The sequence below is a fragment of the Schistocerca serialis genome, chromosome 2 (genome assembly GCF_023864345.2).
Source record: "Schistocerca serialis cubense isolate TAMUIC-IGC-003099 chromosome 2, iqSchSeri2.2, whole genome shotgun sequence".
In the NCBI taxonomy this organism is placed as follows: Eukaryota; Metazoa; Arthropoda; class Insecta; order Orthoptera; family Acrididae; genus Schistocerca; species Schistocerca serialis.
The window spans coordinates 171,456,957-171,483,806 of record NC_064639.1 but is presented as its reverse complement, the minus strand read 5'-3'; the positions used below and the strand labels follow the sequence as shown (position 1 = coordinate 171,483,806).

At 38.8% G+C, this 26,850-nt stretch overlaps 1 protein-coding gene across 4 annotated transcripts in view; it reads left to right on the top strand.

Annotated features, from left to right (window-relative positions):
• Window positions 1–23,239, top strand: part of LOC126456883 (prolyl 4-hydroxylase subunit alpha-2) — a 334,176-nt gene extending 310,937 nt beyond the window's left edge. For all 4 annotated transcript variants that reach the window (XM_050092707.1, XM_050092706.1, XM_050092710.1 and 1 more), the window contains 6 exons: window positions 8,089–8,252; window positions 8,591–8,857; window positions 13,771–13,995; window positions 14,826–14,891; window positions 17,836–18,001; window positions 22,767–23,239. In XM_050092707.1, coding sequence (XP_049948664.1) covers window positions 8,089–8,252; window positions 8,591–8,857; window positions 13,771–13,995; window positions 14,826–14,891; window positions 17,836–18,001; window positions 22,767–22,837 — 959 coding nt within the window. In that variant the 3' untranslated portion in view covers window positions 22,838–23,239. The remainder of the gene's footprint in view (window positions 1–8,088; window positions 8,253–8,590; window positions 8,858–13,770; window positions 13,996–14,825; window positions 14,892–17,835; window positions 18,002–22,766) is intronic.
• Window positions 23,240–26,850: the final 3,611 nt, after the last annotated feature.

Genomic DNA, 26,850 nt, shown 5'->3' with positions numbered 1-26,850 from the left:
ACAAGGAAGTAGAGGAACGTTGCGTGGTATCACTGTGAGCAGCACCCAAGTGTGATGAGGGAAGGTCACCCCACCAAAGCCAGAAGGGGTTTTGATGGTGGGTCACTGTTCTGTCACCCACACCCTAGGTGAACAGGCTGCTGGATGACCACCAGGATCCATTTGTCCTGATTCTCAAAATCCCACACTCACACGCAGGTGCCCAGCATGCAGTGTTGACATGGTGGAGTGTGTGGCACAACTGGTGTCAACAGCAAGAGGTGCAGGAGCATATAAGGCAGGTGGCCATGGATAAGCTCCACTAGACTCTTCTTTCCAATGGGTGTAGCCCTGTAAGAACTCAGAAAAAGATTAAAGTGTCAATCCACAGGTGATTTGTTTTGAAAGTGCGGACAAGTCTCTCAGTTTCCCCACTGGAGTGGGGTGGAAATGTGGTGACGTGATGTACTGAATGCCATGCCAGAGAAAAGTGTCAAAAGCTGCATGCTGGCAGCCTGTTATCTGACACAGTCATGTGGGTAAGACCTCATATGACAAAAATTCTAGTGAGTGCCTTTTCTAAGGGAGCTGGTCAGAGTGAGAATGATGCATGAGGTGCTGCCTGCTATGCTTTGCATTTAGGACAACTGTAGATGAGGCACTCGATCTGCCTGCCAAAGGGGTTCTGGAAGCATCACCCATGGAGAGTTTTGGTCTGGTGTTAACAAAATGACACCTTCTTCAAGAATGAGCCTATGATGGAGGTGAAAACAGTGATGTGGGCGGTTAGAGTTTTGACAGGAGATCAGGTCTGGCCATCCCTGTAAGGTGGTGCAATGCACTTGCTGTAATATGGTATCCTTGCCCATGGTTCTTGCGATTTGGGATCTGGTGATCGGAAAGCATCCACAGCTTGCTGGGCCTCATCATCTAATAGGAAACCAAGTACATCATCTTGATTGAACTCTGGATCAGGGCCCATCGGGAGGTGAGACAGGGCATCTGAATTTGTCTGCTGAGAAGTGTTTCGGAAATGTATCTCACAATTATGTTTGCTGTGAAAAAGAGGCCATTACTGGAGCTGGTGGACTGTTCAATCAGGCAGCTTAGCAGCTGGGCTGAACAGCAATATCAAGGGCTTATGATTAGTGATTAAGTGGAACTTGGCACCACAGAGAAAATGTTGAACTTTTTTAATGCAAATATGATCATGAGTGCTTCCATTTCAGTCTGGGATTACTTCTTCTGTGCAGTGTTGGGAATTTTGGATGCATACGTTAGTTTCAGATGCATGTGTTACCGTCTGTTCAGAGGTTTTGACATTACTACGTGCTAATACAGTGCCCAGGCCCCTTTCATACACTTTGGCAGCCACCATCAGTTGCTTCCATGGCTGGAAAGTGGCGAGGCAAGGCACCTCTCTGAGGGTCTTAAATGCCCATTTGCAGTTTGCCAAACAGGAAAATGAGACGCCTTTCTTTCTAAGATTGTTCAGGTAATCTATCTTCATTCATTGAGAATGAATTTACAATAATAAGAGGTTTTTCTGAGGAAAGACTGTAGTTCCTTCAAGTTGAAGGGGTGGGCATGTGCTGCACCACTTCCACATGCTTTTTTGTGGGCTGAAGTCCGTCTTGAGAGATGATGTAACAAAGATATTCCGCTGACTAGAAAGGACGTGGAAGTTTTCAGATTATATTTCAGGCTGGTGTAGAGTGTAGAATTATTTCCAAAGGTTCTGTAAACATTCTTCCGTTGTGATTCCCATGACTATATTATCTGACTAATTAATGCATTTGTACACAGGCGTTCAAGGAATGGTTGAAAAAGTGCTGGGACACTAGCTGTTCAAACATCCAAGTACTTTAAATTATAAAACTCTGTGCGGCATGTTGACAACCAGTAACTTTTGTGATTCTTCATCAAGAGGCAGCAGCAAATAACATTCGGTTAGATCAGTTATTGAAAAATACTGCCCATCCAAGGATGTGCCAAAGAGTTCTTCTGGCTTTAGAATAGGATAAGTGTCAATTTCAATCTGAGTTGGCTGTGACCTTAAAATCAATACATAACCAAAGTTTTCAAAGGCATTGCTCAGTCACTGACAGAAATGGGTTCAATTACATCAATGTCTGTCATTCTGTCCAGCTCATCTTCTACTGCTTACAGCCCAAGTATGAAAGAAACGAGGGTGTGCCGATTTCTTTAATATGATATGCGTTGCGAAGTTCTTTCCTTTTCTGAGGGCTCTGGAAAAAATGTTTGGGCATGCATTACAAATTTCTTTTAGCTCCTTAAAGGGTATTTGGTGGGAGACAAGGTTCACTGAATTGTTGATGGCAAACGCAAGAGCAGAAAAGGCATCTAATCCGAAAATGTTTGCGCTGTATACTACAAGGAAGGTGAGGTGTGTAATGACATTATTGTGAACTACCTCACTGGTAAATTGGCCTTCGACCAGAATCTGTTGCTTGTTATATATTACTAGGTGGAGAGAAGTTCGTTCTAATGATAGTGCACTAAGCTGGAGGTCCATAGGAAAGTTCAACAAGGATGTTGATACTTCAGAGCCTACCTGTAGTCGCATGTGTCTGTTGCACATTGCAACATAATGAACCATTTCTTAGATGCCACCGTTGCATTTTGACAGTCCGAAGTGATTAAATTAATACGCATGTATTCCTGCCGACAGGGAGGAGGCTCGACAGGTGATGGGCATCTTTTATTGCAAGTGACACATTGTGACCACCTTTTGGGACAGTTATTGTAGCAATGCTTGCAAAAACAGTCCGGCCATGATGGATGTGTGTGCCAGTTGGGACGAGACTTCGGCACTTGTTTGCAAGTTGCACCTAGAGCGTGGCAGTGTGTATGTTTTATGACAGCTACTCCCTAATTTTTGGCTAAGCTGTACGCATAACCTGGGTTGGAAGTGACTGCCCAAGATTCTAAACAGTGGCCAGCTGCCTGGGAAACTTCAAACAATTGAGCCAATTTTAGTACCTCTTCCAATGTGGGGTCATCAAATTGCACATTTTTGTTTTTGATGTAGTTCCTATGTGGGGATGTGTGAATAATGGCATCCCATATCATAACTTCTGCATATCATTCCTTCAGGGTTGGGTGTAATGAAACAGCACTTTCTACTGAGCCCAAGTATTTCAGCTGCCCATGCTTGGTATTACTGGTTGGGCTGTTTTTGACACTGATGGAATTCCACTCTTGATGATATAACATGACAGTGCTGGTGAAAATGGGCATTTAAGAGAGTGCTGGTGAAAATGGTCATTTCAGAGAGCACAATGTTCATAAAAATCAAGACGAGCCAGATCAGTGATGGGGGCAAGCCGGCAAAGCAGCTGAAAGGTTTGGGCGAAATCCAAGACAAAATGAGCAATTCAACAGTTGCGGGGTCTGTAACCTTAAGTGCTGCTGGAGCGACTTCTCATATGCATCCCTTTTTGGCCGTTTTATCATATAGCAGGATTTCACTGTATGGCAGAAATGGTAGTGGAGTGCAGCTGTCTGATTTGAAAGCAATTTGGTCATGGGGGCCTCCCAGCAACTTTGTCCTTCCAACTGCTATTGCAAGAATTATTGAAGAATGACCTCAGTACACAAGCTGGACGGCAGATGATGAGCTGTGCTCGATCCACTATGTTTGACCAGTGTTGTCGCCACTTATGTTGGGACTCACAACATAAATAATAGTGTGGCAAATCTGCTTACTGATATATTTTACAGTCCAAGTTTGGCACAAGCATCACAAACATAGCACACAACCCAAAAGAACAAGCCACAACAATAAATCCAGTATCACAATAAATACATAGAGAACAGTCCCTGCACAGTACTGCAAGCGAAGACAAAAAAGACCAAACAGCTTGCTGCAGCCGCATAAATAGATGGCCATGGTGAAGGCTGGTGCTAGGGAGGCACTCGCGTGAGCACCCTGCATGGCAGAGATTGCAGCAATGCCTCTCTCTTGTGGCTGTGCCCCATGATAGTAGAAGTGGAAAAAGAGACAAGTCATAACTGTGAGTAGCCGGTGGCAGTGGGATCGATGCTGTCCGATGCCCACTGAAGTGGAGATGGTTGCTCTGTTGATTATCACATGAACATTTGCTCATAGCGGCCTTGTTTCCTGTTTTTCATTTTGTTCCATATTAATTTTCGTTTTACTTTTCTTTCATTTTGTAGGCGTCAGGAAGATCCTTGTCATTGCGGGCCCCAGGGCATAGCTACTGGGGGCCTCGGGGCATTGTCCCATTTGCCCCAGCCTAGTTACATCTCTGTGCTCTCCCTGGACCATCATATTTTATGCAGTAGTTTATTATTCATGGGATTTTTTTTACAGTGACCTTTAACTGAACCTGTTCTAAAACTGATTTGCTGTATTGCTGAATCAGATTGCACAAAGTGCCATTGTTGTCAGCAAGTCAACTTGTGAACAACTTATGGGCATCAGTTATGCAGTAGAGGGAGAAGGTTCCTTTGTGTCATATGGAACAACTGGTGATGAAAATGACATACACAAGAATCTCACTAAAATAAGCTAAGATCCTCACGCAGTCATTACACTAAGAAATTTGATTTCTCCTGTCCCGCCACGTATGCCTGAGTTTTTGTCACTACACTCACAGACAGTGACAAAGGGAGGTTCATACTTTTGAGAAATATATTTCATATTCCAGGCAATAATGAAATCAGTTTTCGGATCTGAAATCTGTGCTATGCATGAATAATGTGATTTTGAATTTACTGTGTTACAGAAAGAATTGGATCTATGTGTTACATGCAATCACTCCCTTCCAATTAGTTTTTGACACTTGGACATGTTTTGAACTTGGACTCAAAGGCAAGACTAAAAGTTCCTGCAGTGTATCTTCCTTTCCTACAGTTCCTCTGACATAAATCTCCACAAGCCCCATCCATTGCCACCCTGTCCCAACCCACATACCACTACCATTATGACTGCAGTATTTTTTTTTGTTTAGTTTGCCATCATTTATTCATCAACCATTCTTCATGTACAGGATAAGCATTTTGATAACTGCACTGTTGCTGGTGCACAGTAACGAGATTTTACACTAAAAGTTACATATCACATTTAGGATACCTTCCTATTATAGAGTTCTTCTATCTGAAACACGTCTCTTGATTTATACGTTGTTAAAATACTGCTCAAAGCAGTTGGTATAGTAAGTCAAGGATAGTTTATTATACAGCTTTATGCTGGTACATTTCAAACTATTTCAGCACCTCCTTAAACTAAGATATTCTAAATCTGTATTATTTCTGGTCTTTGTTTCATAATCGTGGATAGCACTTCTGAAAGCTAATCTTCGGCTACTTTTTCATTGAGAGGAGACAGGCATTAATATAGAGGGAAGGTTGTGGTAGCATTTGTAGTCCTCTGAACTGTGGTTGGCATGAATCTCTGTTCACTGTCCTCACTCTGTTATTTTACTTCAAAGATCTAATGCAATAAGGTAATGGCTCTGTGGCATTTTTCACATAATTATTCTATTTTATTTTTCTTCCTGCTCTATATTAAAATATTGTAATATGCATGCAGTTATAATTCTAACCTTTCTCGACTCTCTTACGAAACAGACACTGATGATGATCTTGCACTTGCCTTAACAACTTTGGCTATCTGAGCGCACATCCTTCATACCTAATGCAACTAATATCAGAAAGATTCTGCAATTGCAAATAAATTTCTAGACTGTGTATTCTAACATTCAGTGTAAGCAGTTTTCCATCTTTGTCACTGCTGTAATCAATCCATTGCTGCAAGGTGTCTCTCAGGTGTCATTAATTTCCATCGAAACCACTTTATAACTGTGGGTCTATATTTCCTCTACTCCCACAGTGTATAGTGCTGCAGTTGCCAGACAGAAATAAATATTATGTGATGTGAGTGATTGAAACGTTGGGGCTCTCAAAGAACAGGGAACTATATATTGATTGAGAAACGAAATAATTGTGACAGTTATATGCATCCTTTAATCTGAAATTCTTTTCTATATATAATCAAATACTGCCTACAGGAAAATTAAAGAGACCTTTGGAGAAAAGAGAACCTCTTGTATGAACATCAAGAGCTCAGATGGAAACCCAGTTCTAACCAAAGAAGGAAAGCAGAAAGATGGAAGGAGTATATAGAGGGTCTATACAAGGGCGATGTACTTGAGGACAATATTATAGAAATGGAAGAGAATGTAGATGAAGATGAAATGGGAGATACGATACTGCGTGAAGAGTTTGACAGAGCACTGAAAGACCTGAGCCGAAACAAGGCCCCAGGAGTAGACAACATTCCATTAGAACTACTGACGGCCTTGGGAGAGCCAGTCCTGACAAAACTCTACCATCTGGTGAGGAAGATGTATGAGACAGGCGAAGTACCCTCAGACTTCAAGAAGAATATAGTAATTCCAATCCCAAAGAAAGCAGGTGTTGACAGATGTGAAAATTACCGAACTATCAGTTTAATAAGTCACAGCTGCAAAATACTAACATGAATTCTTTACAGACAAATGGAAAAACTGGTAGAAGCCGACATCGGGGAAGATCAGTTTGGATTCCGTAGAAATATTGGAAGACGTGAGGCAATACTGACCTTACGACATATCTTAGAAGAAAGATTAAGGAAAGGCAAACCTACGTTTCTAGCATTTGTAGACTTCGAGAAAGCTTTTGACAATGTTGACTGGAATACTCTCTTCCAAATTCCAAAGGTGGCAGGGGTAAAATACAGGGAGCGAAAGGCTATTTACAATTTGTACAGAAACCAGATGGCAGTTATAAAGAGTCAAGGGACATGAAAGGGAAGCAGTGGTTGGGAAGGGAGTGAGACAGCATTGCAGCCTTTCCCCGATGTTATTCAATCTGTATATTGAGCAAACAGTAAGGTAAACAAAAGAAAAATTTGGAGTAGGTATTAAAATCCATGGAGAAGAAATAAAAACTTTGAGGTTCGCCGATGACATTGTAAGTCTGTCAGAGACAGCAAAGGACTTGGAAGAGCAGTTGAACGGAATGGACAATGTCTTGAAAGGAGGATATAAGATGAACATCAACAAAAGCAAAACGAGGATAATGGAATGTAATCGAATTAAGTCAGGTGATGCTGAGGGAATTAGATTGGGAAATGAGACACTTAAAGTAGTAAAGGAGTGTTGCTATTCGGGGAGCAAAATAACTGATGATGGTCGAAGTAGAGAAGATATAAAATGTAGACTGGCAATGGCAAGGAAAGCATTTCTGAAGAAGAGAAATTTGTTAACATCGAGTATAGATTTAAGTGTCAGGAAGTCGTTTCTGAAAGTATTTGTATGGAGTGTAGCCATGTATGGAAGTGAAACATGGACGATAAATAGTTTGGACAAGAAGAGAATAGAAGCTTTCAAAATGTGATGCTACAGAAGAATGCTGAAGATTAGATGGGTAGATCACATAATTAATGAGGTATTGAATAGAATTGGGGAGAAGAGGAGTTTGTGGCACAACTTGACGAGATGAAGGGAGCGGTTGGTAGGACATGTTCTGAGGCATCAAGTGATCACAAATTTAGCATTGGAGGGCAGCCTGGAGGGAAAAAATCGTAGAGGGAGACCAAGAGATGAATACACTAAGCAGATTCAGAAGGATGTAGGTTGCAGTACGTACTGGGAGATGAAGAAACTTGCACAGGATAGGGTAGCATGGAGAGCTGCATCAAACCAGTCTCAGGACTGAAGATCACAACAACAACAAATCAAATCAGATTAGAAACTTAAAATTAACAAAAGGAAATGCTGCTAGAATGATGTCATTGTTTCACCTTTCTCAGTCTTTAGCCATGACTTCTGTTCTGTCTTAATCTTTATCTGTGACCTGTTTTTATATTTCAAAGCTCTCTTACCTTTTTTGCACCTATCCTTTTTTTATTTAAATTCATGTAGGACAGCAGCTGTTATTTCTTTCTTTTTACTTTAACAAATACTAAGGTTCTTTTTAAAACTATGAACTGTGATTAAGAACCACAAAATTATTGAGTTGTTTGTATACTGTGCAGAAAAAAGTAATCAATGTGTGTTTTTTTATGTGTGTTGCTTATAGGTAATGTGCAAAGGGCATTATCACTGACAAATGAGTTACTGGAAATAGTCCCTGGTCATCAGAGAGCCCTTGGTAACAAAGCATACTATTTACGTGACATAGAAAACAGTGAGAGTTTGAAACGTAAGGGAGATGATGGACAAGGATCTATTCATGCTGAGCAGGTATCATGAAAGGGTTGAATTTTCACGGTTTCTAATAGTGATAAATTTCAATTTCATTATACTTACACACCATGTATTAAATTTTCTCAACTATACATATTACAAACATCATTCTTCATTCACATGTAGTTTTTGTTGACGCTGATGTAATTGTTTTTGTGTTGTATGTTGGTGTTAAAGTATGAATAGATTTAGTTAACATATAAATGGATTTTTATATTGACGATATATGTTGCATGGTTAAGAGATTTGGATTTGGTTTCATGGTCACACATGTTTTGTGTTGTGACAAAATAATGAATCCCTGGACTCATATGATTAAATTCAATCCATTTTAGCCAGCTATATCAGAAGAGAAACTAGAAATACGGGAAGATGAATTATCAGAAAGAGATCTGTATGAGATGCTGTGCCGTGGTGAAGTGGATTTGCCAGCATCAGTGGCTGCCAAGTTACATTGTCGCTATGTTGATAATGGCATTCCTTTCTTGCGACTCGCTAGATTAAAGATGGAAGAAGCTTACTTGAAACCATTAATTGTAATCTATCATGATGTCATATACGATTCAGAGATTGCGACCATCAAACAAACTGCACAACCTAGGGTAAGTCACAAATGAAATAAGATGTGCACTAAAATTTTCTTTTGCTTTTTTCTTGAGTGCCATAAGAATAACAAGAGAAAGTAATTAATATTGAGACTGTGTTGAAACTTCAGACAAAATTAAAGCTGTGGGCCAGATCAGTACTCAAATCAAAACTTTCCCCTCAGAAATAAATTTCGTACTGGCATGTACTCAACTCCAGGGCAAAAAATTTATTTTAAAAATATGAAATCTGTTGGAAACAACATTGTATGTGCCAAAAAATGAAACTATAAATCATTATTGTTGCAACATGCTGAACTGTTAATTGAGAGTCCATGTTTTTCACAGTTGCTATTATGTATCACCATAACCAGTAAATTAAAACTTTCTATCTTTATTTTCTATTCCATTCACATGAAGCCGGTTCAGTTTATAATCAGAGCCCATTGCCATTGGCTTATTTACTGAGTAATTTTAGTTGCTCTCTGCTTTTGTCTTCAGATGCTGAAATTGACTTTGTCTGACACTTTCTGCTAGATTGTAAGAATTTTTAATGCTAGTTGTCTAAAGTGACTCATAATATCTTTTAATTGGTTTTGCTAAATAGAAAAATTGTATGGAACGAGTAAATATTTTATTTTATCTTAAATTTGCAGCTTCTTCTTTAAGTTTTCTCTTTAGAACACATATGTTCACAGGCCATAAAAAGGCCTTAATTTTCAGGTCAGGAAAAGGGTGGGACCCTGTTAAGGAAAATTAGTCAACTAGTTAAGGGTGGGACCCTGTTAAGGAAAATTAGTCAACTAGTTGAGACTCATTCGAAGAATCTTAAGGAAATGTACTTTATCCATAAAATAAGTGGCTAACAGAAATCTTCTTTGATGAATTCTTCAACATTGCTGTGTTGTGTATCATGGAGAGGTTTGTGTTGAAATTCTGAAAGCATACCATCAAGTATGGCCAGTTTAAGACCCAGGTGACACATCAGCTGCTTTGGGCGCGTAGCTAAGACGGATTCCAGAGGTGCCACCACTTTAATATTTCTATACAGGATGTACCACAGTTAGTATAGTAGCAGCTGCTTGCACCAAGCTGAGAGGGGCAGCAGGGCCAACCAAGTACAAGATTTGTATGCAATGCATATCACAATTACTAATGGAAACAGACGTGGGGTAAAGTTGCGAGAGAAAAGGGGGCAAGGAAACCGCCAAATGATAAGTCGCTTGTACGGAAAAATGTTCTCGAACTGTCCCTAATTCCAAGGAGAGCCAGGCAACATTTGACTTCTTCCCACACACATCTCATGAAATAAGTGTGACAGGAAAATTGTGCACCATTCATGGACGGATTCACTGTAAAGCAGCATGCATAGTAGGGATGTAGATAAACAATTATTTTATATGCTGTTCATACAACTTTTGACATTGTTGACTAAAACAGACACAGAAATTCCGAAGTTATAAGGGACTAAATATTTCAGGTGGAAGGTTATCTTGAACATCTACAGAGACCTGAGTGTGACTGTGAAATTGAATAGAATGGATGCTGTTTAGAAAAGAGGATATAAGATACACTCCAGTAAAAGTAAAACAAATATAATTAAACCAAGTGATGCTGAGTGAATTAAATTAGAAAATGTGACACTAACAGTAGTAGAAGAGTTTTGCTATTTGGGCAGCGAAACAACTGATGATGGGCAAAGTAGGAGTGGATGTAAAATGCAGACAGATAACATCAAGAAAAGTTATTCTGAAAAGGGGGAATATGTTACTGTTAAATGTACAGTTGCATTAAGGAATCTGAAATTATGTTGCCACTAAATTTAAATTTGTGTTTAGGAATCTTTTCTGAAGCATTGGCCTGAAGTGTAGCCTTATGTAGAAGTGAAATGTGGACAATAGATAGTCCAGGTAAGAAGAAATATAGGTAAGCTTTTAAAATATGGTCTCAGAAAAAATTTCAAGATTAGGCAAGCAGATTGGGTAATTAACGTAGGGGTGCTCAGATGAATCATGGAGAAAAGAGCTGTATGGCAGAACTTAACTAGAAGAAATTATAAGTTTTAAGAACTTGTCATTAGGCATCAGATAATAGTTAATTTGGCAATGGAGGGAAAGGTGTGGGGTTAAAATTGTAGAGAGAAAGACCAACACTTCAATACAGTGAACTGGTTCTAATGGCTGTAGGTTGCAGTACAATGGCTGTTGGTTTCAGTGGTTTTGTAGAGAGGAACAGACTTGCAAGTAATAGCCTATTGTAGAGAACTGTGACAGATCAGGCTTTATGCTGAAGACTAAAATGGAGGCAAAATGTAGAGGTTTAAGAGCATTCATTCATTTCTGTATGTGTACTGTATGATATTTTTCTGGCCTGTTACACTTCCATAAGGATCTCTTCACATTCAGTCTATGCAACAAACTAAATATTTAACAACAAATTTAGTGAATGCAAAACTACCACTGTCAGTGTTTTTCATTATCTAATATCGAATTTTAGTATGGGGTATAAACATTAGACAATTTGTATGTTGTTGTTGTTGTGGTCTTCAGTCCTGAGACTGGTTTGATGCAGCTCTCCATGCTACTCTATCCTGTGCAAGCTTCTTCATCTCCCAGTACCTACTGCAACCTACATCCTTCTGAATCTGCTTAGCGTATTCATCTCTTGGTCTCCCTCTACGATTTTTACCCTCCATACTGCCCTCCAATGCTAAATTTGTGATCCCTTGATGCCTCAAAACATGTCCTACCAACCGATCCCTTCTTCCAGTCAAGTTGTGCCACAAACTTCTCTTCTCCCCAATCCTATTCAATACCTCCTCATTAGTTACGTGATCTACCCACCTTATCTTCAGCATTATTCTGTAGCACCACATTTCGAAAGCTTCTATTCTCTTCTTGTGCAAACTAGTTATCGTCCATGTTTCACTTCCATACATGGGTACACTCCATACAAATACTTTCAGAAACTACTTCCTGACACTTAAATCTATACTCGATGTTAACAAATTTCTCTTCTTCAGAAACGATTTCCTTGCCATTGCCAGTCTACATTTTATATCCTCTCTACTTCGACCATCATCAGTTATTTTACTCCCTAAATAGCAAAACTCCTTTACTACTTTAAGTGTCTCATTTCCTAATCTAATTCCCTCAGCATCACCCGATTTAATTTGACTACAGTCCATTATCCTCGTTTTGCTTTTGTTGATGTTCATCTTATATCCTCCTTTCAAGACATTGTCCATTCCGTTCAACTGCTCTTCCAAGTCCTTTGCTGTCTCTGACAGACTTACAATGTCATCGGCGAACCTCAAAGTTTTTATTTCTTCTCCATGAATTTTAATACCTACTCCAAATTTTTGTTTTGTTTTCTTTACTGTTTGCTCAATATACAGATTGAATAACGTCGGGGAGAGGCTACAACCCTGTCTCACTCCTTTCCCAACCACTGCTTCCCTTTAATGCCCCTCGACTCTTATAACTGCCATCTGATTTCTGTACAAATTGTAAATAGCCTTTCGCTCCCTGTATTTTATACCTGCCACCTTCAGAATTTGAAAGAGAGTATTCCAGTTAACATTGTCAAAAGCTTTATGTAAGTCTACAAATGCTAGAAACGTAGGTTTGCCTTTTCTTAATCTTTCTTCTAAGATAAGCCGTAAGGTTAGTATTGCCTCATGTGTTCCAACATTTCTACGGAATCCAAACTGATCTTCCCCGAGGTCCGCTTCTACCAGTTTTTCCATTCGTCTGTAAAGAATTCGCGTTAGTATTTTGCAGCTGTGACTTATTAAACTGATAGTTCGGTAATTTTCACATCTGTCAACACCTGCTTTCTTTGGGATTGGAATTATTATATTCTTCTTGAAGTCTGAGGGTATTTCGCCTGTCTCATACATCTTGCTCACCAGATGGTAGAGTTTTGTCATGACTGGCTCTCCCAAGGCCATCAGTAGTTTTAATGGAATGTTGTCTACTCCCAGGGCCTTGTTTCCACTCAGGTCTTTCAGTGCTCTGTTAAACTCTTCACGCAGTACCTTATCTCCCATTTCGTCTTCATCTACATCCTCTTCCATTTCCATAATATTGTCCTCAAGTACATCGCCCTTGTATAAACCCTCTATATACTCCTTCCACCTTTCTGCCTTCCCTTCTTTGCTTTGAACTGGGTTTCCATCTGAGCTCTTGATATTCATACAAGTGGTTCTCTTCTCTCCAAAGGTCTCTTTAATTTTCCTGTACGCTGTATCTATCTTACCCCTAGTGAGACAAGCCTCTACATCCTTACATTTGTCCTCTAGCCATCCCTGCTTGGCCATTTTGCACTTCCTGTCGATCTCATTTTTGAGACGTTTGTATTCCTTTTTGCCTGCTTCATTTACTGCATTTTTATATTTTCTCCTTTCATCAATTAAATTCAATATTTCTTCTGTTACCCAAGGATTTCTATTAGCCCTCGCCTTTTTACCTACTTGATCGTCTGCTGCCTTCACTACTTCATCTCTCAGAGCTACCCATTCTTCTTCTACTGTATTTCTTTCCCCCATTCCTGTCAATTGTTCCCTTATGCTCTCCCTGAAACTCTCTACAACCTCTGGTTCTTTCAGTTTATCCAGGTCCCATCTCCTTAGATTCCCACCTTTTTGCAGTTTCAATCTGCAGTTCATAACCAATAGATTGTGGTCAGAATCCACATATGCCCCTGGAAATGTCTTACAATTTAAAACCTGGTTCCTAAATCTCTGTCTTACCATTATATAATCTATCTGATACCTTTTAGTATCTCCAGGATTCTTCCATGTATACAACCTTCTTTTATGATTCTTGAATTTGTATGTATGATTCTGATGTAAGAGAAGCATCGCCAACTTAATTTCTGATTATGATTCTGAAAAATGACTTGTAATTGTTTTTGTTTAACATATGTAGTTCCGGCGAGCAACTGTGCAAAACTATAAGACAGGCGAACTGGAGACAGCTACTTACCGCATCAGTAAGTCAGCTTGGCTCAAGGATGAAGAACACCCTCATGTGGCAGCCGTCAATCAGAGAGCACAAGATATGGCAGCTCTTACTATCTCTACTGCAGAAGAGCTACAGGTGGTCAATTATGGTATTGGTGGTCATTATGAGCCTCACTTTGATTTCGCAAGGGTACGTACAAGCAAATAAGCTTTTTTTGAATCTTATGTTGAAATATAATGCCTACTGTTTTCTTCCTGTAGTTTCTATAATCATAACATTAATTGGATCTATTCACATTTGAGAAACTGTTTCTGTTTGTACTGTCACTGTCTTGATGATTACTAACACTTTCATGATCAATGTCAATGATTTGAAGACCATCACTGGAAGAAAGCTGCCTATCAGCTGCTTCAGACATTTTGGTGTTCAGCAATACACACCCATTCTATTTCTGTATGTTCTTTGTCCACCTTCCAACATATTGACAGCTCACCCCTTTTTTATGCCTTGGAATCCAGCAAGGGGCTTTCTTGGACCACCTATCTATTAAATGTCTGCCTTCATATCCTATCTATTTCTGTTTACATCTGCATCCATACTCTGTACACCACTGAGATGGGTATAGTGGAGGGTAATTCCAATTGTACCACAAAATTTTATATTTGTTAAAGTCATAATTAAATCTTTTTCAGCTTGTCCATTTGTTTGATTTCTTGTCTCCCCTAGTAATTCTTAATATGTGTATCTCCATTGCTCGCTAACCGCTTTGCACTCCCACTTTTCCAGTTTTCAAATGGTTTTTTACATTAAACATCTACACCTCAGTCAGAATTGTTAGTACATTCAAGACACATTGGAAACTTAGGTTTTGAAAACATTATTTGGCTTACCAGAAGGTCTCTAGGCCATTCTTATGTTCCTACTTCTTTATTTTGCTCTCCTGCCAGTTGTTGTCTTCAACTGCCTAAGTGCAGCAGCCTTGTTTATGAAGACTTACAAAGTTTGTTTTACATTTTCAGAGAGAAGAAACAAATGCATTCAAGAGCCTGGGAACTGGAAACAGAATAGCTACTGTGTTGTACTATGTAAGTATGTCCTACTCCTAGAAAACATTACTCACTGCTTATTATTAAGATATAATGACACTGTTAAATAAAGCATATTAAAAGATAATGGATTCTCTGACAGTCAGGATAAGCATTTTCTATTTAATATTGTATGAAACAGATGAAAGTTGTCACAAGCTATTTATTTCTAAAACTATAGCTTGGCTCTGTTTATTGCTGCAGTTGTGTCCAGAATTACCTTTTTGTAACATAATTATCTTTGGTGGTCTTTGGTGTTGTCTCTTTGCATACTTCAGAGAACATTAGACATTTTAGAAAAGTGAGTGTTGAAGAATGTAATAATCATCTCTGTGGAAAGAAGGATGATTTAATTTAATTGAGCTTAGACTGAGATTTCTCTCTTAATTTAAAGGATACCAATCTTTTATTAACCTTGTTTAAAGAACTTCTGTTCTGCAGCTGAGGATTGTGGTCCAGTTGGTAAGATACTGGTCTTGCAACCATGAGGGCAGTGGTAGCATACTGTGCTTACTTTTATTTCATAATGTCATTTGATGTATTTTAAAGGGGGTAATTCATGAAGCTGAACTGAAGTTTTCCATGTCCAAAAATGTATTATAAGAATTATAAGTGATAAAACTCAAGAACATCCTGCAGAGGCCTATTTAGGGAACAAGGGATACTAACTACTGCTTACCAATATTTTATTCCTTAATGAAATTTGCCATTAAAATATATATCTATTTTTCAAACCAGCAGCTCACAGTTCATGGAATCAGTACTAAAAATAACAATAATCTTGTGACCTGATGCTTTCCTCATATGTACGCTGCTTCCATGCTTCTTGGGTGTACTACTGGATTTGATACATTGAAAATTCATGATATTTCTGTGGACAACTGAGCCAGACGGCAGATTGGTCATCCACTGAAATATTGTAGACTTTTGATGATTAGATGTGACATTACACCCAAGAACCATGGAAGAACAATAATCTTCACGGAGATTTTAAAGTCAGTCACTTTGGTCCAGAAAGGTGTCAATCATTCAGGAACACACACTTTCAATAACTTGGCAGCAGTCATAAAAAGTTTAACCATTAATAAAGGTCAGTTTAAAAGGATCCTAAATGGTTTATTGGCGGCCAACTCCTTCTATTCCATCGAAGAATTTCTAATGGGCTAACCTACATGTATATGTTACTAATATTAGATAATGTGAGTATTAGTTCAACAGGACTTCAGTACAAATTCAGTGCAGTATTTTGCTCACTTTAAATGTCTTGTAAAATGATTTTTCTATTTGATGACGCATCGGTATTATAGCCAAAAATTATGTATGCTCCTCAGTGTATTGAACATTTAAATGTTTTGAGACGAGTTATTTATTACCTTTTAAAGGAAAATATGCATGAGATTTTTTTTTTTATTTATTCCATGTCAATAATGACCATTTCACTTGAGACCAGTAGAAGATACATTAGCATCTATCTCTTTTCCTCTGTAAATATGTAGTATGTGTTCTTCATTTCTTACATGTTTTACAGCCTGGATGATCTCCTCACTACGGATCTGTTGGAATGAAACATACATAGACTCTAATAAGTTTCCCATCCAGCCCCCTCCATATTTAAGGTTTCTGTTGTTTGCCAAAACTGCCTATGACAAATGCCAGAATGGTTCCTGTGCTGCTAAACCTGACAGCAGTTTTGTCAACTGTAACTTAGCTTCCTAACATTTTGTGAAAGACAAACAATGGTTTACAAAGCAGCAAAATTAAATTAAGGAATTGTTGAATATGTAAAATGTTACGCTCCACAAAAATTTAAATTACATTCTCTCTCTCCTGCTCTGCATATTCTATTGTGAATATATAAAAAATAAAAATGCTTCTATTAGACCCTAGAAACAATACATAAACTGAATTGCATATATATTCCATTTATTCTAGAGTGAATTCTAGGTGAAATTACTTCCATGGCTGGAAACAATTAAATGGACTATGTATGTAAGGTCTACACTTTTTCCTATTAATTAATATCTGATGCATAATAACAATACACCAAAATGCAGTATTCATTAAAAGATTCTCTCCACTAAAATAAAATTACAGACCTCATAATGAAGACATTTGTGTATACTGTCTCTGAAGCAATTTGTTCCTGCATGTTTTCATTGTTGACTGCTGCTGCAAGTCTTCAATAGCAGGTCTTCAATAGTTGATAAGAGCGAATTCTTCTTCCCTTCTCTTTAGATATGTGTGTGCACTTGAGACAAGATGGTCATTGCCTTCATGGAAAAATGTTTGCAGTTGCCTACAGAACCATGATTGCCCCATGCATGTACGTCTTCGTCTGAAGCAAATAGACAACCACAGATGTCTTTCTTCAAGTTCAGGGTTCCAACTAAGGAAATGCCATGGGGAGAGATCGGGACTGTATGGAGCAAAACTGGTGCACCATAGTTGAAGCAACCTTGGCAACAAGTGTGCAGGCCCACACATCCTTCATATAGTCCCAATCTCTCCCCATCAATTATTATTGTTTTATAGCCCTGAAGAAAGATGTGCATGGCTGTCAATTTGCTTTGGATGAAGAGGTGCACACCTGGGTTCAATCATGGGTATCTAGGCAACAGCAAACATTTTTCCATGAAGGCATTGACCACCTTGTCTCACAGTGGGCTCATGTGTTAACAAGTATGATGATTACTTTTGAAATAACAGATTGTCTCATTTTCATTTGATTTCCCTTTTATATGCTGTTTAATGTGGCATTTATTTCTGTGTTCCACTATTTCTGTCTAAGAGAAGGGAAGACTTGCAGTGACTGTCGACAGTGAGACATGTTGACAATCACTTTTATATGAAGGATGTCTTCCAAGAATTATGTCCAAAGATTTCTGTGAAATCAATAGCAGTACACAGTTTTCTCTGTAATCTTTCCATTGTATTTCTTTTGCAGATGAGTGATGTGCCTCAGGGTGGTGGCACAGTATTTCCATCAATAAAAGTGGCACTGTGGCCTAAGAAAGGCACAGCTGCCTTTTGGTACAATCTGCACAAGAATGGAGAAGGAGATTATCTCACAAGACATGCAGCATGCCCAGTTCTCACAGGATCTAAATGGGGTAGGCTTTCCTTTCCATAATATTTGTGCCATTGCATTAAAATTGTGTGTTCATAACATGGTCACTAAATTAATTTTTATATAAAAGTTTTTGATAGCTTCAATATGTAATATTCACTATTCAGATTGTTACCTCTTCAGATTGTTGTTTAAAAATAAACTTTCTACATGGTCTCTGCAATACATGCCTTGAAATTCAGGAGGTAGCAGGGATAAAGGTTGTCTACAAGAGGCTGCAATTAGGGCTAAAAGGACATCAAAGCAAAGCAGTAGTTGAGTAAAACCAAGGAAAAATTTGGAAAGGTGATTAAAATCCATAGAGAAGCAATAAAAACTTTGGAATTTCTTGAGGATGCAAAATTGTGTCAAGAGACAACAAAGGATATGGAAGAGCAGTTGAATGGAATGGATTGTCTCTTGAAAACAGGTTGTATGATGTACATCAACAAAAGTAAAACAAGGTTAATGCAATGTAGTCAAATTAAACTAGATGTAGCTGGAGAAATTAATTAGGAAATGAGACACTGTAGGTAGGAGCTGAGTTTCACTATTTAGGCAGCAAAATAACTTATTTTGGCCAAAGTAAAAAACGAATAAATGTCATTAATCCGAAGGTTGGTCTGAACACCGTAGTGCTTTACTCGGTAGTATGCTGTTGCCTTCCTCCGACTGACTTGTCCAGCCGCTTACTGGGGGGGGGGGGGGGCTAGAATAAAATGCAGATTCTGAAGCATGGTGTGCAATTTACTATTTTTCACATTATCAAGATACACTTTTCTGAAAAAGAGAAATTTTATAACATCAAATATAAATTTAAGTGTTTGGAAGTATTCTCTGGAGGTATATTTTTGTGTGGAGTGTAGTCTTGTATGACAGTGAAATGTGGATGATGGAACAGGTTAAACAAGAATGAGAATATTGATTTTGAAATATGGGCTACAGAAGATTAGGTGGGTATATTGAGACTGTACTGAATTCAAGTCTAGGGAAAAGAAATTTGTAGCAAAACTTGACTAAAAGAAGGGATTACTTGAAAAGACACGTCCAGAGACATCATGAAATCATCAGTTTGGTAAGGGAGGGACATTTGAGGGGTAAAAATTGTAGGTACATATTAAAGCTTCACTATAGTAAGCGGGTTCAAATGGGTGAGGGTTGCTGTAATTATGTAGCAATGGACACTTCCCCAGCACAGACTAGGGTGGAGAGCAGCAATAAGCCAGTCTTTGAACATAAGACCACAATAATGATGACATAAAAATTACAGATCACAATTATTGATAATCCAGTTTGTTTCCTCATCTCAGTTTGTAAAAAAAAAGTATTAGGAAAAAAGGGTGGGTGGGATAGGTAACTAAAACCATCGTAAAATCAACAGAAGTTTGAATAAAGGAAAGAAGGAATTATCAATAGAATGAATAAACATAACATTACATCGTATATGGTCTGATTAAAATTGCTTGACAGTTGGTGTCTGTCATCTGCCGCTGCAGTGTTGCCACATCCACTGCCAGCTACCGCTCGGTTATAGTTGACATACAAAGATGATGGTGACTTCACAAATGCTGTTAATGTGTAACACAGAGCAGTGTTGGAAGTGGTCGCCATAAGGTATGACGGAAATTTGAGATTCTCTGTCGACGACTGATTGTAAGTGAGTAGTGACTGGACTGCGGCAGATGATGCCTTATGTAGCCCTGAATTTAAACTTGTGTCCTAACCTAACCACAACATTGTGATACGCAATGTATCTGAGAAAACAGGGGTCAACAATCAGTGGCAGAGCTTTGTTCACGGCAAGTGTATCTAACCTCTACAAGCAAATTCAAGACAGAAAAATTTCAGTTTCAGCACTAATAAACAAAGTATAATTTCTCGCTATCATTCATTTCTTACCTGAAACTCTCCTCACACTGGCTACACAAACTGCTGCTTTATCAACTGATGAGCAGTCCTGTTTGGCACTTGGTTGTAGATTATAGACGATACAGGCAGATTACAAACAAATAAGGAATGATAGAGAAATACGAGCAAATTAAAAAGCCATTACGATAATGAAAATGATCCGGCAAAGTAGTAGAAATAAAAAAAATACATTTAAATGAATTAATTGCATAAAAGTAATCATGGAAGGCTTTTGTCTGTATTTAGAAGTGAAAAAAATTTGCTGTACTTCACCAGATTCGAATGTCTAACCTTCTACATGACAAGTTAATGTGCTAACCACTGCACTGCAACAGTGTCTGGAAATGGATGACGTGCATGCAATGACAACAAATCATCCTGGAGCACAGTACAGAGCTGCATCAAATACACGCATAGTAGTGGTTGTCATGCATGATACACATAATCATACTTTGGCTTACACCATGTTGGCATACTAGGGTACGTCTGAATATCCTGCAGAACCTGGTCCTCCAAATCTGGTGTATGCACAGCCCGCCACCTCCCTGTACGTTCATCTGCCTGAAAGGACCCATGATCACACAAACACCCTAAAAGGGCTTGAAATGTGTGTCGTGGTTGGTGTCTTTGAGGGTGCTTGTTGTGATATAGCTGTGCTGTCTCTCGGCTGCTTCCATCTCCTTGACGATATGTAAATCTCATCTCAGCTTGTTCCTGTCATGAATACCAGACCATTCTGCGGCTTACAGTATGGCATCAATCATACAGCCTGCAAAACACAAGGAACACATGACACACGGTCAAAGGAACAGTCATCATCTGTGCCATCTACTGTGACAACAGTGCCTTTCTGGACACATGTTCACAGTACCATTTTTCCTCCATTTCCAGTCAGTAATCCGTCCCCGCAGTTTGTAGGTTTTATTAATGTTCACCCTGTACACACTGCCTGAAAAAAATTAGTACACCCTTTTAGAGGTCTCCAATTTACTTAAGATCTGGTGCTGCAACAGTGCATGTGGAATACATGAATGATTATATTTACAGATCAATAGCATAAGCTGGTGTGAGGTACCAGGTGTCAGCTAATGTTGCAATACCCATACTGGTATGTGGCGCAGCCTCCACAGGTGTCAATGTAGGCGCTGACTCTCTGGCGTCCAGTCGCTCATGCAGATGGTGAATACTGTCCGGGAATACCTTGTGCCATTCATGATCAACCTATTGATATAGTTCTGTAAAGAGTTGCTGGTTGATGAGTCACACGAGTCACTTCTCATCCCATTGTATCCCACACGTACTTGATTGGAGACAAGTCCAGAGATTGTGCTGACCACGGAAGTTGTAGAGAATGTTGAGTTTCAAGGGCAGTGTGTGGGTGAGCATTACCCTGTTGGAACAACACATCATCGTCCTGTTGCAAGAGTAGCAAAAGAATGGGTTGAACAACATTCTGCATGTACTGAGTGCTGTGTAGCATCCGCTCCAGAAATACCAAAGGTGAATCGGAGTTGTAGTCTATTGCAACCCAGACCATAAAGCCTGGCGGGGGCCTGTGTGTCTTGGATGAATGCATTCTATGAGACAGCGCTCATGAGGTTTACGTCATACACACAAATGACCATCACATTCGTGCAGACAGAATCTGCTTTCATCGCTGCATACCATGCTGTGCCATTGCATCTTATAAGTGATCTTCTGACAGCACCAGTTGATCCGAGCACTTCAATGCTGTGGTGTAAGTGGAAAACAGCCTAGAGGTTGCATGCCTGTAGCTGATTCACAACAGTTCAAGTTGACATGGTTGAGCTCATAAGCAGCCTTATCTGTGCTGTAATAGCTGTACGATCTGTCATTGATGCCCCTACAATATGATGATCCTGGCAGGTGTCTGTGCTGCGTGGACATCAAGAATTTTATGTACAAGTGTGAGAATGCTCACGTGAAAACTGATACCGGCACAAATGACACAGAACTTCCAATCTGTGCGGAAATTCTCTGAATGGACCATTCTGCCATTTGGATGGCCACAATTGGACCCCTTTCAATCTTACTCAATTGGCTGTAGGAAGCACGAGTGCATCTTTGTGGCATGACTGCCTGTTTGCTTCATAAGTTTGCGCCATGCTCAGCTTTCTGATGTCAGCATTCCCTGTTAAAGTGTAGTCACCGATTGGCCCTCTGGTAGCTGTGCCACTACACTATCTGTTGGGAGACGATGTTGAAACCATTATCAGTACATGTGCTATCTCCCAGGTGGAATATGTTGTCAGCGGATAAAAATTGATGTCATCTTTCCAGGTATACTAATTTTTTCTGACAGTGTGTTACATACATATACATTTCAAGTCAGATTACAAAATGTTATGATGACAGTGAGCTGCCTCTTGTCTTGAAGATAAAGTCTGCAAAATTTCTTCAAGAGTGGAATAAACCTGTAGATTTATATGAACTGGAAAGAAGCAAACAGATGATCTTCGTTATACATATAGAATACTATGTTGAACTTAGAGATCTTACAATTATGTCGCTATCAAGTACTTTTGGCCAAATTCATAGTTTGACATTTGATAAATACTGAGTTGGGAATACAATGCAAAGGCAGGAATAAAATGATATTGATTTATGGATTGTAATAATTATGATTTAGAAGGAAACTGGTGAAATTACTGAAGGTATTTATATGACTGAAAGAATGGTTTAGGAGAATAAAAGGCCTTTTTCCCTGTGCTTATTCCTGATTTCTTTAAGTGCACAATTATATTAAAATTGTACTTTCTAATATGACTGTTCACATATTTCATTTTCCTGTTTGTCATGTGCATGCAATCTGGATAAAAAAATAATATCCTGTTTTTCAGTTTCCAATAAATGGTTTCACGAACAAGGCCAGGAGTTTCTCAGACCCTGTGGACTGTCACCAGAGGAGTGATTCTTCTTTGAACTGGACAAGTGTTCTCTCCAGTAAAGTCATGTAGAAAGCTTTACATCGTGCCATATTTTGCACTGTAAACAGCAGAGCAGGATTTCAAACATGCCTGCACTGATAAGTGTAATGGATGCTTTCCCAACGCAGTGTTGCTGCACTTGACATTTATAATGTTGAAAATTTAGTCAGATTTCAATATTGTGTTGGGAGGCTATTCAGATACTGTTGCAAAAACTTTCCACATATTTGTGAATTTTAATGATATTTATCACATAAAAATGAATGTATGTCTTTACCTTTCATATTGTTAAGGTAAATTTGTCATTAATTGGTTTAAAACCTCTAGATGTTTTTGCATTCCTTTATAAATTATTGTATAAATAAAAATACTTATTTTTTCTGTCACTTTGTGCTTTTCATTCATATTTTTTGGGAGAAAGCAGCCTGCAGGAGCACACTACACTTGTATAGTACAATAAGTGGACCTAGATTTGAATCAAGGAACGATTAGCTGTGGACTTGGTTTTATCCTACGTTTATTGTACATTGTAGCTTCTGAATGTGACGTCATTCTATCTAGTGCTTTTCATTCATATTTTTTGGAAGACAGCGGCCTACAGGGGCACACTATACTTGTATAATACAATAAGTGGACCTAGATTTGAATCAAGGAACGATTAGCTGTGGACTTGGTTTTCTCCTGCATTTATTGTACATTGTAGCTTCTGAATGTGACGTCATTCTATCTAGTGCTTTTCATTCATATTTTTTGGGAGACAGCGGCCTACAGGGGCACACTATACTTGTATAATACAATAAGTGGACCTAGATTTGAATCAAGGAACGATTAGCTGTGGACTTGGTTTTCTCCTGCATTTATTGTACATTGTAGCTTCTGAATGTGACGTCATTCTATGTAGTGCAAGGCTATTTCACTAATCGTAACTGAATTTTTGTACAGGTCCTCCAAAGTGCTTGATGGACACCATTCCATTTGACCCTATCCAGAGTCTTGCATTCCCTCCTCTGACACCAATAATTTTTAGATCTTCTTATGGATCATCCAAGAATGAAAGATTTAGTCTTGCCCTGCTTCTTCGCCCTGTTGAGTTTTCCAGCAGTGCTGTTTTTATTGGGTTCTCATGTTTAATGTGACAAACATGGTCAGCCCATTTCAGGTGATTTATTTTAATGAACTTCATGATTTCAAGATCTTTGTATAATTCATCATAATCATTTGCTCTTCAATCATTAGGCCTTTTTTGTTTTGCCTTTTATGGTGTCCGTTGCTTCCTCGATTTCTTCTAACAACTGGCTTAAATCTTCTTATTTGGAGAAGTAACCTTTTCTCCACTCATTCTTTTAAGCTGTTCATTCCAGTTTGTCCTATTTTTGTATCTTTTATCAGCAATGTTAAATATATACCAAATTTTGAAATCTGATGGGTTATGTGCATCCCTTTCTGCCCTTAGAACCTCATCTCTGTTGTTTGTATGAAAGTTTCAATCTCTGTTGTTTGTATGAAAGTTTCATGACGTTTACTTACAAAGCATGATTCACATCCATAAAAAACTGGCATTTCTTATAAAATTTCAATCTTGTTTCTTTCTTGACTTATTTTTTAATCATCAGTTTAGTGTTCCATATATATTCCCAAACATTGCAAATTTGTGTCACATGTGTCATCACAACCTAAATAGTTAAAATATTTGATTTGTTTTATTGTTAATCACAATTCTTGTGCGCACAGAATGTTTTCCTTTAAAAGCCAGTGATTTTGTCTTCTTTTCTGAAATCATCAAATGGTATAAAGTTCACACTTGAAAAAGAAGGTCAAATAAGTTTTCTTGACAAAACAGTAATTAAAGAAACATAAAACATTACGCTAATATTTTTTCAAAACCAATGACCATAGACACAATAGTAAATTCCACATCTAATCATTACTACAACCAGAAGTCTGCTGCACTCAGACACATGTTATACAGTGTAAACATGATTTTGTTTAACAAGAGAAACTATGAAAAATAATTGAGTCCAACAATACAAATAGCTAAGAATAATGGGTATGACACACATGGGGCACATAGGCTCAATCAAAACAAATAAATAACAGAAACAATACATCTAACATATCTAGAGTGCAGGAAAACTCACAAGCCCCAAATCCACACACACACACACACACACACACACACACACACACACACACACACACACAATGACATCACACAGAGAAGAAGCAGATGATACACTATGACCTACTCAGACAAAATAACAAACAGAGTGGCAAATATACTGAAGAAACAAGGCTTCCAAATAGCATATAAAACTGTGCAAACCCTCCAATCAAACTTAAGCCAACCAACAACCAAGAGTGACAAATTCTAGAGATCAGGAATATCCAAACATGAATGTCAAAGCTGTGATGCAGTTGTAGTGTAACACGGCATTTTATCACATACTCTGGTCCACTTTGGGTATTTATACTAGCTAAATATGATCAAGATAGCAGATATTTGTTAAGTAGTGTATAAGAAAGGAGCCAATACTGTGCACCCTCGTCTGGGTTGGGTCATAACAGCAAGGGCAATGATGAGCAGTAGGGCGATACTTGGCGTTCACTTTCTGTAAGAGGCTATATGTATGCTTTTGCACTCTGAGTTGGTGGTACTGGTAGGTTGGATGATTTGGGGGAAGGGCCAAACAGCAAGGTCATTGTTCCCATTGGTGTTATCATGGACGGCTTGGAGTAAGAGTACCAATAATGTCGACAGGGACGCAAAACAAATGAATCAGCCATATATTAAAAAGAACTCTTATGCACAGCCTAAGGGTCAGACATTCTGTATCAGACTGTGTTACTGTTTGGTTAAACTATTTTGAGTTACAGTCATTGGGACATGTCACTGAGAGACTTGAAGACTTTAAATATAGAGAAGTACAGATGAGTGCTGGAGTTTTGTAGATTGGAGTAGTCATTGTGATCCATATCAGCATCATCCACCAAGGATTGAAGTCCAGAAGAAAAAGAAGTTCATACATGGTGATGGGATGGAGAAGCTGGACTGCCAGAACAATTTCTAAAGATGACCATCCATCAGCCAGATTTATAAAGATAATTGACAGATACGACACGGTAAAAATGTACCAAGCACAGACAGCTTTTTCCCTGTATGTGGCAACCGACCAGTAAAATGAAGCAATGGTGCTGAGAAGCTCACCATTTACTGAATAAAATATCTGAACGAACAGACACCAAGCATTCACATACGAGATCTATTCAAAACATTCCAGAACTTTGCCCACACAATTTTTCTCCACTTACCTTTTACTTATTGTGCATGGTCTCCTTTGAAATAGTCTCCTCTACAATTGAGACACCGCTCCCAACGCCATTTCCACTTCCGGAAGCAGTCTTGGTTCACCTCTTGCTGGATCAAGTGAAGTGCCATCTGCCAATTTTCTTTTATCTCCTCCATTGTTGCAAATCTTTGTCCTTTCAACAGGGTTTTCAACCCTGCAAACAAAACAAAAGTCTGCAGGGGCCACGTCTGGAGGGTACGGAGGATGAGGCAGCACAGTGATATCGTTGTTGTGCAACAGTCCTGCACCAACAGAGATGGACATGCGGGTGCGTTATCGTGATGCAAGAGCCATGAATTGTCTTGCCACATTTCAGGCCATTTCCTTCTCATATTTTGTCGCAGGTGTCGCAACATGTCCCAATAGTACCATCAATTAACAGTCTGTCCCTGTGGCATGCACTCATGATGAATTAACCATTCAAAGTCAAAGAAAACTATCAGTATGGCTTTGATATTTGCCCTCACTTGACAAGCTTTTTTAGGTCTTGGAGAACCTATCCCGACTCATTGTGAAGACTGAACCTTGGTACCAACATTATAACCATAAACCCATATCTAATCACCAGTTCTGATTCTCATAAGGAACATCTTGTTGTCATTTGCAAGATCCAAAAGCTCTTCACAGATTGTGAGGCGAAGGTTTTTCTG